This window comes from Stegostoma tigrinum, chromosome 11 (assembly GCF_030684315.1).
Source record: "Stegostoma tigrinum isolate sSteTig4 chromosome 11, sSteTig4.hap1, whole genome shotgun sequence".
Classification (NCBI taxonomy): domain Eukaryota; kingdom Metazoa; phylum Chordata; class Chondrichthyes; order Orectolobiformes; family Stegostomatidae; genus Stegostoma; species Stegostoma tigrinum.
Window position 1 is genome coordinate 11,941,806 of NC_081364.1, and position 15,472 is coordinate 11,957,277.

At 38.4% G+C, this 15,472-nt stretch overlaps 1 protein-coding gene across 3 annotated transcripts in view; it reads right to left on the reverse strand.

Moving 5' to 3' along the window:
* The window catches only part of fancd2 (FA complementation group D2), a 94,218-nt gene continuing 78,746 nt past the window's right edge, over nt 1–15,472 (reverse strand). For all 3 annotated transcript variants that reach the window (XM_048548089.1, XM_059649749.1, XM_048548091.1), the window contains exons 37-44: nt 15,127–15,198; nt 13,671–13,709; nt 11,794–11,868; nt 8,863–8,937; nt 7,701–7,847; nt 5,820–5,903; nt 3,411–3,506; nt 1–1,748 (exon numbers count right to left, since the gene is read on the reverse strand). In XM_048548089.1, the coding sequence (XP_048404046.1) occupies nt 3,411–3,506; nt 5,820–5,903; nt 7,701–7,847; nt 8,863–8,937; nt 11,794–11,868; nt 13,671–13,709; nt 15,127–15,198 (588 nt within the window). In that variant the 3' untranslated portion in view covers nt 1–1,748. The remainder of the gene's footprint in view (nt 1,749–3,410; nt 3,507–5,819; nt 5,904–7,700; nt 7,848–8,862; nt 8,938–11,793; nt 11,869–13,670; nt 13,710–15,126; nt 15,199–15,472) is intronic.

The following is a 15,472-nucleotide window of genomic DNA, read 5'->3' on the forward strand; positions in this document are numbered from 1 at the left end:
TAATACTTATACAGCAGCATAACCTTTTAGCAAAAAACAGTTTACAACTGGATCTCATTGCCCACACAATCAGAACCAAAATGTGACTGCAGGACTTTATCATAAGCAATTGTTCTTATATTTTGATAAGACACATAGGGCAGTGCAGTGAAATTTCAGAGCCATTTCCCATCTAGGCGCAGAAACAAACCTAGTCCTAACAGCATCACCAGTCTTGGTGTGCAATTCAGCTTTAATGTACTACATTGGAATCCCTCATTGAAAAATGTCATCAACTTCCCTTTCTAAGCACCTATACCCTGTAATATGTCTGCCTAAAGTAACCTCTGAACTTCAATTCAGATCAAATGAACATTTTCAAGTCTATGAAAATAACAACAATATCAGATATACTGTTTGATGACAACGTAGCAGCAACATGACTTCACCACGAACATATCATTACATTGTCTTTAGTCTATTAATTTAGTTTGTGGGCAGAGAAAATGCTAATAATTTTAAATCATAGGATGTAAATAACAAAACTAAAACTCGCTAACAAAACTAAGTTAAATTTACTGTCAAACGTTTTAATTAATCAGATTATTTGAAATCAATTGATTTTAAATTAAGGATAAAAAATTAATGGACAATAAACAAATCCTGTTCATACTTGGACCAGCAGGTCTCAAAGACCTCCTCTTGTAAATTTTACAAGTTAGATTGCCTCAACCTTGGCCCTGTAACAATGCCTCATAAAACTTACAATCTAAGTTCAGATGTAGAAAAAAATTCACAAGTAGTTTCACCTAAATGTTGAAGATTTATGTTGATCCATTTTATCTGGCATAATGTCAGGTCACAAGTGGTAGGAATTAATAAAACTATGCTATTTGAAAGGGAAGACCGTGCCTTTGACTGGTCTTTCCACAGTTCAAAGCCATTGGCCAATAGTGCTAAGTAATGTGCTCTGGCTGACAAAATCAGCAGCTGCACTGTATTTTTTAAACAGACATAAATTACTGATTCTTTAATGTTGTTTTGAGGGATTCTAAGGAATGATCATTGCACACAAATGGCAAGTTGCAGAGCTCACTGAGAGTTGGTGTGTTCATGATTAAATCAAATTTATGTAGATTATACTGCCTTACTAGCTATGTTAGAAAGAGTAAGCAGGATACAGTACCTGCTCCCTCTCTCCCTCTCAGCCTGTGGGGACAGCTAGTGAATGAACACAGTTGGAATGACTTTTCTTTCAGTTATTCTGTCCTTTGTGAGAACTTCAGGCATTCATTAGCCTATTGTCCGTATTGAGAGAGTTGAGAGATCAATGCAAAGAATGCGGAACTGGAATACAGATTTACTAATTCATGTTACTGCATATGTTCCCCATGACCAGTGTTCTGCTCCCTTTGTCACATTAACATTGAAATTTGCATTTAAAAAATACAATCACAAAATTGATGGCACAAGCATGACTGGTAAAATAAATGCAAAATGCTGTAGGTAAAGGAAAAAAGCTGTACGTATATGGAACAAAACAGCATTATAAATATCATAAAGCTTTCTAGGAATTGCAGCTCCTTTTCAAGCTGTATTATATGATTTTGCAACTATAGTAACTCCCCAAGTTCACTTAAGTAGTTTGGTAAATTCTATTGTCCTGGACAATGCCAGACTTTTGTTTTGCATAATTTACATCATGAACTGTATGACAGGTAGAACTGGCTATTCTTTACCCTAGGTTTTGATAAGGCATCAGGACCAACCTAGAACAAGAGAAAGGAATGCAGTTGGATTAGGTTGAATAAATTGCAACTTTTAACAAGGATTTCAGAAAAGATAAACTTATTGCTATTTGTACTGATAAAATAGCAGAAATTTAAAGTAGTTTTCTCTTCTCTATTTTCTCATAACTTTCTCTCTTTGTTCAATCCAGATTCTTGCCTTCTTTGGGATTCATATAATTACTAATATATTGGATGGGAGTGATTCTTCTACTGATTTTACGCTGTACATAGGAACAACTCCCTTCTTATATTCTTTGTCATTCTCCAGCAGAATTGGCAGAGATCATCACTAATCAAGATGGGTTCAAGGAACCCATTTGTTAATGCATTGATAAACCCAAGAGAGATCACTCTTTTCATCCCCTAGGACTATGGTGATGTTACTTTTAGTAAACCAAGCCATTGGCTCTTCCCTAGCAGATCTAAAATGCCAGGTGTCAGTAGTTATGGATGAGACTTGGGGTAACTTGAGATTGAAGGAAATCAGAAAATTTATTTCTTCTTCAGATATTGATAGCGTGGGTGATATTACATTTAACACCAATCACTAGTCCTGATAAAGTGATGTATGTGGCTTGCTGAACCACTTCAGAGGGCAGCAAGCAGTGACCCTATTATGGGCTAAGCCGGACATGATAGGGATATCAAAAACCAAAAGTACTGTGGTGCTGTAAATCAGAAACAAAAACAGAAATTGTTGGTAAAGCTCAGCAGGTCTGGCAGCATCTGTGGAGAGAAATCAGAGTTATGTTTTAAGTCGAGTGATCCTTCCTCAGAAGTGGGATAGGAATATCCTTCCCTGAAAGACAATCTAGTAGCTATGCTGATAATTTTTCCCCTAATGCAAACCTGCAGATGATCAGACTTATTGAATTAATTTATCAGGTTACTATGATCGAATCTGAATTCACAATGTCTGCGCTGCCACTCCAATACATTGACATGCTTAACCTAAAGGAGAAAAATAAGAATGTGATGCATTTTATCAGATGAAAAGCCAATGCATAACATAGTACTGGCAATGTAAATTTGGTTGACTCTGATGTCATAGTTTTGACAGGACAGCTTGATGGTGTTCTCATTCTCCACCACCACATTGTTATTGAACATTTAAGCCACTATGATCCCCTGTCTTATCATGCAAGGTATCCAGTGAAAAACGTGCAATTCAACGTGATGTAAGGGGGCAAATCAAGTCTCTGCACTATTCAGCTTTTGTATTCTTAATTTGGGTTTTGGTTCCTCTGACAGCACACAACATGCTTGTATCGAACTCTTTTACAGAATACTTCTACCCAACAGCTGACTGATTTGTTCAAATCGAGTACTGGAGGGCCATGTAATTTAGCTGTAAAAGGCTCTGGGATGTCTTGAAATCATGAAGGAACTTGTATACAACTGTGCTAAGTAGCACTGCAGCGGGGATATTAAATCCTTATTAGCTGCAGTTTTATGGCTCAGGAAGCCTATAACAGTGAAGGTTTTCAAAGCAATTGTGAAGAGAAAAGGACACTCACTACTTTACTTTAGACTGTCCAGGACAGTAAGAAACAAGCTGCACCAAGAGATACATCTGCATTGTGAAACTGAATCTAGGAAGTGTTATATTCTGCAGTAGTGCTACATACAATAAATACAGACCTAATCACTGTCAGAGACTTCAGTACTTCCTTCATCGTCATCCCTTTTAGTTTTCCTTGTATCTGACTCACGACCATCCAACTCATCCTCAGACTCCTATAAAGAAACAAACAAACAAACAAATTCTGTGATGCTTTCTCTGTTTTCTATCAGTAGATAATAAAAAAAAGCAAGGTTTCCAAGGTAAATAAAGATCATAAGTAATTTGTTTACTATTTCATCATTCGCCCACCCTGGCTCAGTAGATATCTTTGAACAAATCAGGAGATTTTTTTCAGAATCTCTAGAACGGGACAAAGTTAGGCAAACACTCCAGTGCCATCTTTTGGGTGATTTATTAAGTAGAAACCACATCTTCCCACTTAAGTGGACCCCAGTGACTATTTTGAAGAAAGTAAACAGGAATTATTCCTAGTCCCCTGTCCCATATTTATCACTCATTCACAATTACTGAAAACAAACTTTTCATCATGTTGTTGTTGTTGTAGTTTGGTCTTATAGATTGGCTTTCATGTCGCCCATATTACAATAGTGGCCATGCTTCAAAAGTTCTTCCGAGTTGCACAAGACTACTTCTGAAATTGTGAAAGGCATTAGATAAATGCAAGTGTTTCCTTTCTACTAGTCAAGTTGCAAGTTTCACTGACAGACAAATTCACAGCAGTCAGAAAGGCAAAAGACCAAGACATTGCTTACCCTAGCCTCCAGCTATTGGACATTTTGCTGCCCAGAATGAGTTATGAATCATTCTGCAATGCAAATTCAGGCAAATGCCCAGGACAGCCTTGTGCCAGAAAACAAGGGAAGGAAATGCAAGCTGATTGCTGGTTTCAGATCTTCTGGTTGTTGATGGAAATCAATAACCACAAAGGATGCAAATCAATTAAGAAAGAGAATCCAACCAACCTTGCTTCTTCTCACTTCAATACCTTTTCTAAAGAAATGTTAGGATACTCCTACATCTGGGCATTACATAGAAGTGACTTCAGAAAACAGAGATAGGGAGCTGACAAGTATAACTGCACCTGTGATGCAGAGCATTGGTAAGACCACATCTGGAAAACCGGGAACAGCTTCAGTATTATTATTTGAAAAAGAATATAAGTGCATTAAAAACAGTTCCCTTGACTTATTCCTGGGATGTATGTCCTTACATGAATGACTTACATACTGACTGGGTCAAGGTTGCCCATGATTTATATGGCTTAGTATTTTACCACAGGTCACATTTACCTGCGGAGCAACTGGAGAAAGTTAATGTTTAGCATTATTCCAGGAAAGAACAGGTCATCAAAGTGAATCATTCTCATATTTTAAGGTAACATCTGAATTTTTATAAGTTGTTCCCTGTTATCGACTGGAAGCCACTGATTGAATTACTATCTGACAGAAAGTATATGAATCTAGGAAACGCAAGAATAATTTGGTGTAACATTTTCTCCCCATCTGATGATTCAACATTTGCTGTCAATTACACCACAGTGACATCAACATGGGATGAACCTCCAACTTCCTTAATCTTATTCCCATTAAACTGCTGACCATGCAACCTCCCTCCCTGGTCCTCATGTCAGCCGATATTGTTAACAGTTTTTCACTTCGGGTCCTGTCCCTCACTCCTCCCAAATTGTGACATCATCTCTTCCTCAAAAAAACAGCCAGCGATCCCACTATCCGTGCAAATTGCTACCCCATCTCGTGTATCCTCCAAATCTGCGACTACCTTTCATGGAGCTCCGTCTTTGAATCCCTCCAATCATCTTTTTGCCCATGTCTCAGTATTGAAAAAACTCTCTCCAAAACCTGTGATCGCGGCAAAGGTCTGGGGCATCACACTTCATCCCTCCTGAGTTGTTTGTTAAATTATAGTGTGTTTAACCACACCTCCTCTGTCTATAATTGTCTGGCTGTGTGGCAGCCTCATATCTCCACTCATACCTAATCATTTCCTGAATGGTTTCCCTCTTGCTCACTGACAAACACCAATTCCCAGGCAGGCAACGCCACATTTTAAAACTTCTCATCCTTTTGTTTTCAAAGCTCTCTAAGATATATATGCTCATCTAATTCTAGGTTCTTGAGCATTCTTAATTTTAATTGCTCCACCATTGGTGGTCATGCCTTTAGGTGCCTCAGCCCTAAGGTCTGGAATTCCCTCCCTAAACCCCTCTTCTCCTTTCTGATATACTGTCAAATTTGCCTCTTCAACCAAATTTTGGACTATTTGCCTTAGTAATGGTTTGTATAATAAGGTGTCAGATTTCATATTAAGCATCGCTTTGAAACACCATGTGACAGCTTAATATGGTAAAGGTGTCATATAGATGCAAGCTGTTGTTGCAGTGGGAAGTTTCTTGTACAGTCACAGCAAGATATTTTACTGCGATTGATACCACTCCCAGACTTTACCTCCTCTGCATCATCTTCAGGTAACTCTGATTCTTCATCACCCCCACTCTCTTGTTGGGATACTTGGGACAAGATCTCCTCTCCCTGTGTGAAAACAACAGTCAAATAAGCAAACCACTAAAGTATTCACTATGGTCAGCAAAGAATGAGCAGAAACTGGACCAAACATATATACTCTGGCTACAAGTACAAGACAAAGGCTAGGAATTCTGTGGTGAGCAACTCACCTTCTGATGGTGAAGTCTATCCACCAACCATAAAGCACAAGTCAGAAATGTAATGGACTTCTTTCTATTTACCTAGTGTAACTAGAATAACACTCTAGAAGCTTGATGCAATTCAGAATGAAGTAGGCTGCTTTGTTAGCATCATATGCACCACCGTAAGTATTTGCTGTTGTCACCATGATCGCTGTAGTGTCTACCATCTACAAGGCACACAGCCAGCAACTTAAGGACCTTCTGACAACAGATTCCAGACATGCAACCTCTCCTACTTAGAAGGACAAGGGTAGGGGATGTATGAGAACACCAGAACCAGAAGTTCCCCATCAAGTGACACCCCAACCTAACTGTGAACTATATTAATGCTTCTTCACTGAAGTTGGATGAAGATCTCAGTATATCCTCGTAATAGCAGGAAGTATACCTGCATCCATGCACTAAAAGGTTCAAAAAAGGTGCCCCAACTTGGGATGAGCAATAAATGCTGGCCTAGCCAACAATGCGCACATCTTGTGAAAGAATAAAAAAAAAACACTTTACACTAAAATGCTGGCTGACAGCTAAATTGCCCATAGTGTCCAGGGATGTGTTAGTTAAATGGATTAGAAAAGGGAATTGCAGAGTTACAGGGATCGGATGGGGTCTTGGAAGACTCACTGTGAACATGTTGGGCCGAATGGCCTGTTTCCCCAATGTAGGAATTATATAATGATATGATATGATGATGATAAAGATACACAGATGTCTATCAAGTAGTCAGAGATAACTTTCAATCTGTAACAAGTCACCAGAATATGTACAAAAGCACCAGATGGTAACCCATTCCTTGAGTACTCTGAATTCCATTTCTGAAGCACCTCATGAATTCACATTATGACTTCACGTTCATATACCAAGTCATCTAACATCAGACAGTCACTATATGCCTTTATCTTGCTTTAATAAAATGTTAACTTCCCACTGTTGATGAATAGCAATGGCTACCAAAATGGGGCTAATTTAACGTGACACTTAGCTATGCACGATAAATCTAACAAATATGGGTTGGGATGGTGCAGTTTAGTGGGTTAGCAGGGAACGGCAAGTGCTCATCACATATATTATGACAAAGACTGCACAGAGTAGAACAGAGATGAGATAGATGAGGAATTACTGACTAGGAAATACCACCCAGAGTATGTGTGGCATTGTGTGGTTGATTGAGGAATAAATATTGGCCAGATACTGAGGGCACTTACCCATTCCTTTTCAAAAATGCTGTAGCATATTTTAAGTCCACCTCAGAGGGCAGACTAGGCCTCTTGTCTGAACTATGCCATTTCCAGTAACATAGCACTCCCTCAGTATCCCAGTGGAATGTCAGCCCAGAACTTGCTGCTTAATTCTGTATCATGGGACTTGAATCTGAAACAGCCATTTGCCAACTGAGCACAGTTGACATGATGATGCTTGATTTCAACATAATAAGGAAAGATGATGGCATATGCAGAAGATAATAGTTGTGGCTTAGGAGGAACTAGCCGCCCAAACCTCAAAATTTTTGGAGACGTAAATATAGTAATAAAGAGAAATGCATCACGCCAATTGGCATATAACAATTCAAATACACAACCGCACTGTGTTAAGCCAAAACACAGAAATCTACACTTCTACTGACCTGCAGATCTCTGTTTTTGAGGTTTCCTAGCCAGAATGCTTCTTGGCACTTATTGATAGTCAACATTGCTTTAACTCGATATACAAATATTTCCAACAACTTCTTCAGCGGTGGGACATGATTGGTCAGATTAGTATCCTGGTTGAGCTGCAAATCAAGTCAGAAGGATGGGATGAAAGATATTTAGTTGACAGTAAAGCCTAGATTAAAGTAAGACTAGCTGGTCTATAACCTGCCAATTCATAGCTTACTCCATTTTTTGGGGGTGAGCTTTATTACAAGATACACTTCTGTTTTTGGGTACTAACCTTATAATAACACAGCTCTTCTCATCCATTATTTTGAGGTGGGTTCTTTCCAAACAGGTGTTTTACTGGCAGCTAGTTAAATTACAGATTCCAAACAGATTGGATTTTCTGATAAACATTAATTTAATACTAAGAGAACATCATTTAAAAGCAACTATGACATTAAGATAAAACAATTTGGAAAATCCACAGCTAATGCGACCATAACTCACTTGTGACTAATTCACTGTAATATTGAGACTTCTTGGCACTATAGCCATCCGGTATGGTGATACCAAATGTTTAGTTGCTGGAACATATACATTTTGTTTTATATAAGAATAAAAATGTTTTTGCCTGTTTTGCAAAACCAACTGTGTTAACACTGTCAATATGCATTACTCTACATTTAAAATTGCATTTCTGTAATCTTTTCATTGTCCATAATGTTAACAAGTTAATTCACAAAGTTAGGTGGCATTTTTACCGCAATGTTGCTAGAGCAGCACAGTTGATTCACAAGCTTGTTTCATTATAATGACCTGAATATCAATCCAAAATGACTGGATGAAGATTTTGTCGTTAATGACCGACAACATTCCCTGTGAAAGAGGTTTTGATATTCCTAATGTAGAGACAAAGGGCAGTTCTACCAATGTTTTTCCACATCTTTCTTACTTCTATCCACTGAATAAGGAGTCAAATCCTCTTAGTTTCTAGTATTGAGGAAACTAATCTGAGATATAAAAATTGTAAAATTAACAGAAATTACACAATCATTAGACAACCTTGCATCAAATTCAAATTTGTAACAAGAAAGCTTGCTGATATGAACCCCCTTCAAACTCCAACAATCCTGTGTGTTACAGTCATACCTTGGTATGTCCACACATATGGTGGAGCTGACGAGTACTCAGCTGTAAGGTCTTCAACAAACTCTGAACATCCCCCTTTAAGAAAAAATAGAATACTCTCAGTAGACAAACCTAGATACAGTTATAATGTAAATACAGCAACAGTTCACTCAATGTGAACTTGTAACATCATTCCCCCACACTCCACCTCTCTTGTCACTACAGCATCAAATCAAAATACATACCACGAGTTATTCTGGTCTAAAAGTAAGAAAATTTTTTACATCAGCACAACGAAACAGCATAGTCATTTCAGATAACTTTGGAACAAAGCTGAAATTTGCTTGGAGTCAGAAGCACAGAATTTTACAAATTACTATCTCCACAAATCCAAACTGGGAGAAAAAGTATCCCAAATAGTCTACTTTGCATCCTGGAGTAGGTAGGTCTTAAACCGAGTCAAGCGCAAGTTCCCCAGAATAAATTCAGGGACTGCTGAGTGCAGAGAAGCTGTATGAAAAGATCCCCCCTACCAATTGTTGATCCAAAATTTTTTCACAGCTGTTTAAAAATGAACAGCCCTCTCGCCCTCAAACTGCCCAACATATGCACCATCCATGTCAACCCACACAACTTCACATTCTATACTCACATCTAAGAGCCCCTGAGATCCTTCAAACTAACCTATGCATTTCCACCCACCTGCTACGGCACTTCATAGACCCTTGTCAACTCGGTGCTAACTCTCACTAAACTATGGCTCCACATTTTTCATATATCCTGGATGCCAACTTACCTTGTATCCACAAGGACAAGCTTCGGGACCCATGTTGAAGTGATAAAAATAAAGTTCTAAAGGTATGTTGATGAATTCACTATTCCCTCTCAGAACTGTTATGGTGCAGAAGAAAGCCATTTGGCCAACTGTGTCTGTACCAGTTCTTCAAAAAGAGAATCATTACCAAGTGCCAATGTTCTGCCGCATCCCAATACCATTGCATACTATTTCTCCACAAATAGTCATCTAATGCCCTCTTGAAAGCCTCAACTGAACCTATCTCCACTATATTTCGAGGCAGTGCATGCCATACCCTAAGCACTCGCTGTTTGAAAAAAAAGTTTCATTTGCAAATCACTTTAAATGTATACTCTTTCCATCTCGTTTCCTTAATGAGAGGGAACAGCTTTTCCTTATCTACAAATCCTGCTGCTCATGATTTTGAAAACTTCAGTTAAATCTCCTCTCAACTTTCTTCTCTTCAAGGAGAAGAGTCCCAACTTCTTCGACCTATTCTCTTTATTCAAGTTTCTGCTGGAAAGCAATTGCACTTTAAAATGTTCAGCTGGCTTTGCAAACCACGGACATATAATCTTTGTAAATAAAAACCAAAAGAACTGCGGATGCTGCATATCAGAAACAAAAACAGAAATTGCTATAAAATCTCAGCAGGTCTGGCTGCACCCGTGGAGAGCAATCAGAGTTAATGTTTCAGGTCCAGTGACCCTTCCTCAGAACTAGTTCTGAGCTTTTCCAGCAATTTCTGGGTTTTTTTATGACATATAATCTTCTCACTTTCCACCCCCAACAAAAGTACCGGATGCCTGTTTTAGGAGCAGGACCTTTAGAACTGGTGCTCCAGAGCCATTTTAGCTAAGTTGGAGACCATCTCCGTCATTGCAGAAATTCAGGCCATAGTTCTTCATTTCAGAATGGGTTGTACAAAAGAAGCACTTCAGACAGGTAAACAATATTTGCAAAACGTCACTCCAAAGAAGACTGATACAAAATAATTCCAGCTGTTATGGGTCACTGGACCAAAACAGTAACTCTGCTTTCTCTCCACAGATGTTGTCAGACCTACTGAGTTCCTCTAGCAATTCCTGTTTTTTGTTTCAGATTTTCAGCACCTGCAGCACTTTGTTTTATACTAGATACAGAGCAGCATCAGCCAACACCTGGGAGAAAATTTGTTGCCATGCTCCTAGCTGAGGGAATGGCAGATGAAATAGAAGCTATTTAGAAATAAAGCAGAAAGGTGTGACTGAACTACATATTTCCTAAAGTCAGTTTTTAATGTGATTTACTGATAATTATCAATATCTCAAGGACCACAGAAATTCCGTTTTGTCTGTATTGATTTTCATATATATATGCATTAAAAACTGCATGCACAAAGTCCGGGTTCAATCACCAGCATTTCAATAATTCACCTGTTAAAAATTTATATGTCAATCTTGCTTTAACAGTAAACTCTCACATCAAAGCCAAAAATATTCTGGGTTAACATCTCATTCCAGAAATCTGTGTACACAAAGGGCCTGTAATGTCTACAGTTCTGAGAACACATTGTGTGTTTTGGGGTCCCCTCTTTTGAACAATGAATTAAACAGAGGTCATACCTGCTTTCCCAGTCCTGTGGTTTTAAGGTTCCCTGCTTAATACAGTATTAAACACTTTCTTGGGTTGACGTAAAGGATCCTCCCATACAATTTTGGAAAGGAAAGTGGATGTTCTTCACAATGTTTGGGTCATTATTTATCCTTCAACCAATATCACCAAAGCAGGTTGTACGGTCAATATCTCATTGTTGTTTGCAAGAAGTCACCTTGACAAATTTGGTTGTCATTGCTTTCAACAGTATAACAAAGACTACATTTCAAACGTACTTCATTGGCTATAAAGCACTTTGAAATGTTCTGAGATCATGTTAGACCGTATATAATTTGTGTCCTTGTTTTTAACCTCATTTTTTTCGAACTCCTTCAGGAACTAACTAATCTGTTGTAGCTCTGCATTAATTTTCAGTTTGATTGGTGGCTTTTGACCCATTTCAAAGCCACATATTATCAGACTATAATTAAGTGATCTGAACCAATTGACTAGATAGTGGCTTTGTTCTCAATTTCATCTTATTTTCTGTTAAACTTGTACTTTTTGCTGGAAATTCATACCCTGTGTTTCTTGAAGCTGTAGTCGAGGAGTGGCATGCCTTGCTTAAGAAACGATTCAATGAAAAGGCGTCCATGCTGCATTATAAAAATATAATCATGTATTAGATTAAAATATTATGGAAATACCATCTTTGTATAACTAACTGCTATTAAAATTGGGCTGTACATACAAAATCAAAGAGTTTAATTGATCTAATTTATGGCAACTTGGCATTTCAGTGTACTATACTAAAGGTTGTAGTTGGGAAAATATTGCAATTTCATAATTCCCATAATCAAAGTCTTGGTCACACACAATGAAAGATAGGCAATAATTACGGGCTGGGCATTTATTCCCCTTTGGGTTAAGGGAGTGGGTGATGTCATAGAAAAATCGAACAGATTTGTTGCATTCTACTTTCTTATGCCTTCTAAAAAAGGTTCATGACTAGTATTGAGACATTACAGAACAGAGAACCTAGATTGCTCAATGGTAAGATTAAGGTATATCATTTTTAGCAGCTGTTATAAAGTTACAGAATTGAAATTCTGCAGGCAGAGGTTAAAGTGGGCATTTTTCACCTATCAGGATGGGCCTTGCAAAATAACAATTTGTTGCAAATGTGAAACTGCATGCTGAAGAGGGATGAGAGAGAATAATGATAAACAATAACTTCTTAAGTGTTTCATTAAGTAAACAGAAATATTTTAGCAATTTTTAAAATCTTATTTTCAACAGAATTATTGGCAGTGTTTTCAGTTTTAGAAAGAGATTATGCTTTAATTATCAGAGACACGAAATTATAGTTCTGTAAACTGAAGAATATCCCCCTTCTTGTGGATTACTAGAACAATCACAGATATTTCAACGTCACAAACTGTGATCTTGTAATCTGGCTGACACAACAAAACAAAGCAAGCTATCCATGGGTTACAAACTGATTCTGTTCTGGAGTCTGTTTGCAGGTCAATCTGTATGCAAGTCAGAACACAACACAGGACAATAAAACGCAGCTGTTCGAAGTACGGGAAATGTTCATATTTCAGGTCTTTAAAATTAAATCATGTATAGGATTGGGTTCTTACATTCATAAATCAGGGAGCTCTGTAGTCGGGAATTTTAAGTAAATGTTTGCATATATATAGTAATCTTCACAACTTGCAAAGTGCTTTAGAGCCAATGAAGTACTTTTGAAGTGCAGTCACTGTTGTAGGAAACTCAAACACCAGTACTCGCTTAGCAAAGTCCCACAAATGGTCATCAGACAAAAACCAGATGATGTTTTAGTGATATTGCATGACAAGTATTGTTTACTTCAGCAGAGAGGTCCCCCTACTTCTCTTTGAAAAGTGTTGTGGGGGACCTATCACATCCACTTGGGAAGGCAGAATGGCCTCCATTTATTATCCTGAGATCTGCAGCTCTACTGACACTGAACTCTACAGGAGTAACAGCTGAGATTTTCGGTTCAATTCCGTGTCAGATTTAAATCCCCAACCTCTAGACTCAGAAATAACTGCTTCATCTAAGCCAAGCTGACACTATTATTCACTTCAGATACTAACTCAAGGTTTCATTTGTCTGAATATTTAATATCTGCTAATGACACTTTTCAAGGAAGAGTTGACAACTCTCCCAATATTCCTGGTCAATAAATTTTTTCTCAACTGATACTGAATATTATATATACACATATTTGGAAAACATATAGCACAGGACATGCTAGGGTTGAAAGGTTGCCCATGAAAGAGACACTGCACTTCAAGGAATGAAGTCATTGACACAAAAATCTTTGAGATGTTTTCATGATATAAAGTAGTATAAGAATGCAATTCTTTTTTCTAAGCCACCATTGTCATACTAAATCAAATTTATAAGTTGGTTATAAGTTGATTACCTTGAGACACACACCCAAGATAGGCCTGCTGTCAAACACCTGCACAGTAAGAAAGTATTAATAAATGTAAAAATAGATTTCTTCAAAGTATGAACAATGTAAACAATAGATATTAAAGCAAGAGTTCACAATTAGAAGCTATATAAACAGACAGCCGTTATCTCACCCGAACTGGTTCAGTGTGGAACACAGTAAACAGGATAACAGGGGAATTAAAAATCCCAAGACTTTCAGAGTGGCACAGGCAAGGAGGAGGAGTTCAACCACATGTTGTCTTAACCAGATACTATTCCGTGAAGTTGGAGAACACCTCCATTGGGTGGCACGGTGGCTCAGTGGTTAGCACTGCAGCCTCACAGCGCCAGGGACCCGGGTTCGATTCCAGCCTTGGGCGACTGTCTGTGCGGAGTTTGCACATTCTCCCTATGTTTGCGTGAGTTACCTCCAGGTGCTCCGGTTTCCTCCCTCAGTCCAAAGATGTGCAGCCGAGGTGGATCGGCCATGCTAAATTGCCCGCAGTGTTCAGGGGTGTGTGGGTTAGAGGGGGATGGGTCTGGGTGGGATGCTTCAAGGGGCGGCGTGGACTTGCTGGGCCAAAGGGCCTGTCTCCACACTGTAAGTAATCTAATCTTAACAGTTGGTGAACGTTTGAAGCTCTCTTCCACAACATCAGTTATGCCATGTTAAATGTGAATGTGAATTTTAAATCAGAAATTGACAGATTATTGTTAACCAGAGGTATTCAGAGAATCACAGAAGTGTTACAGTGCAGGAGGCGGCCATTCAGCCCATCATGTCTGTACAGACTCATCAAATGAGCATTGTTACTTACTGCAAATCTCCTTCATTCTCATATCCTTACACATTATTTTCATCCAAATAATCATCCAATGCCCTCCTGAATGTCTCAACTGAACCTGCCTCTGCCACATATCCAGGCAATGTATTCCGTACTGCAACTACTCATTGTGTGAAAAGGATTTTCCTCACCTCATATTTGCTTTTTTTGCAAATCTCTTTAAATCTATGTCCTTGGATCTTGATTCTTTTACAACTGGGAACAGTTTCTCCCCATCTACTTTATCCAGATCCCTCATGATTTTGGAAACTTCTATCTAGATTTCCTGAGAACCTCCTTCTCTTCAAGAAGAACAGTTCCAACTTCTTGGATCTATCCTCATCCCTGGAATAATTCATGTAAACCATGTAAATTCTTTCTGCAATCTCTCCAGTTCATTCACATCCTTCCTATAATGAGGCACCCAGAGCTGTACACAATTACAGATTATGAGGAAAGGGCAGGTAAAGAGAGTTAGGTGGCAGATCAGCCATGACTTTATCAAATAGCAGAACAGATCAAATGGCCTATTCTTGTTCCTATAATCCTATCAGAAGAACAATGATACAAAAATAAGGGCAATTGCTTACCCTTACTAAAAAGGTGTTATTTTGTTACCTTTACAAGATTTACGAGGATATGGAAATCTCGCACAGCTACATTCCATCGCAGCAGTTTCTCTATCTGTACCTGAAACCAAATGCAGTTCCAGTTAAAATAGAAACGGCTTGAAAATGTATTGAAACAGTTTGATATTTACCCCCATTTTTCTTTTGTTTGGGTGTTACAACATGAGCAGCTCCTTCCACCTCCCCAGTCACAAACGCTTTCTAGTGAGGGGCCTTCACAAATGTTTTTTATATTAATAAAGGCAAAATATTGCAGATTCTGGAAAGTTGAAACAAACGCAGAGAATGTTGGAGAAGCTCAGCAGGTCTGGCAACATCTATGGATACAGAAACGG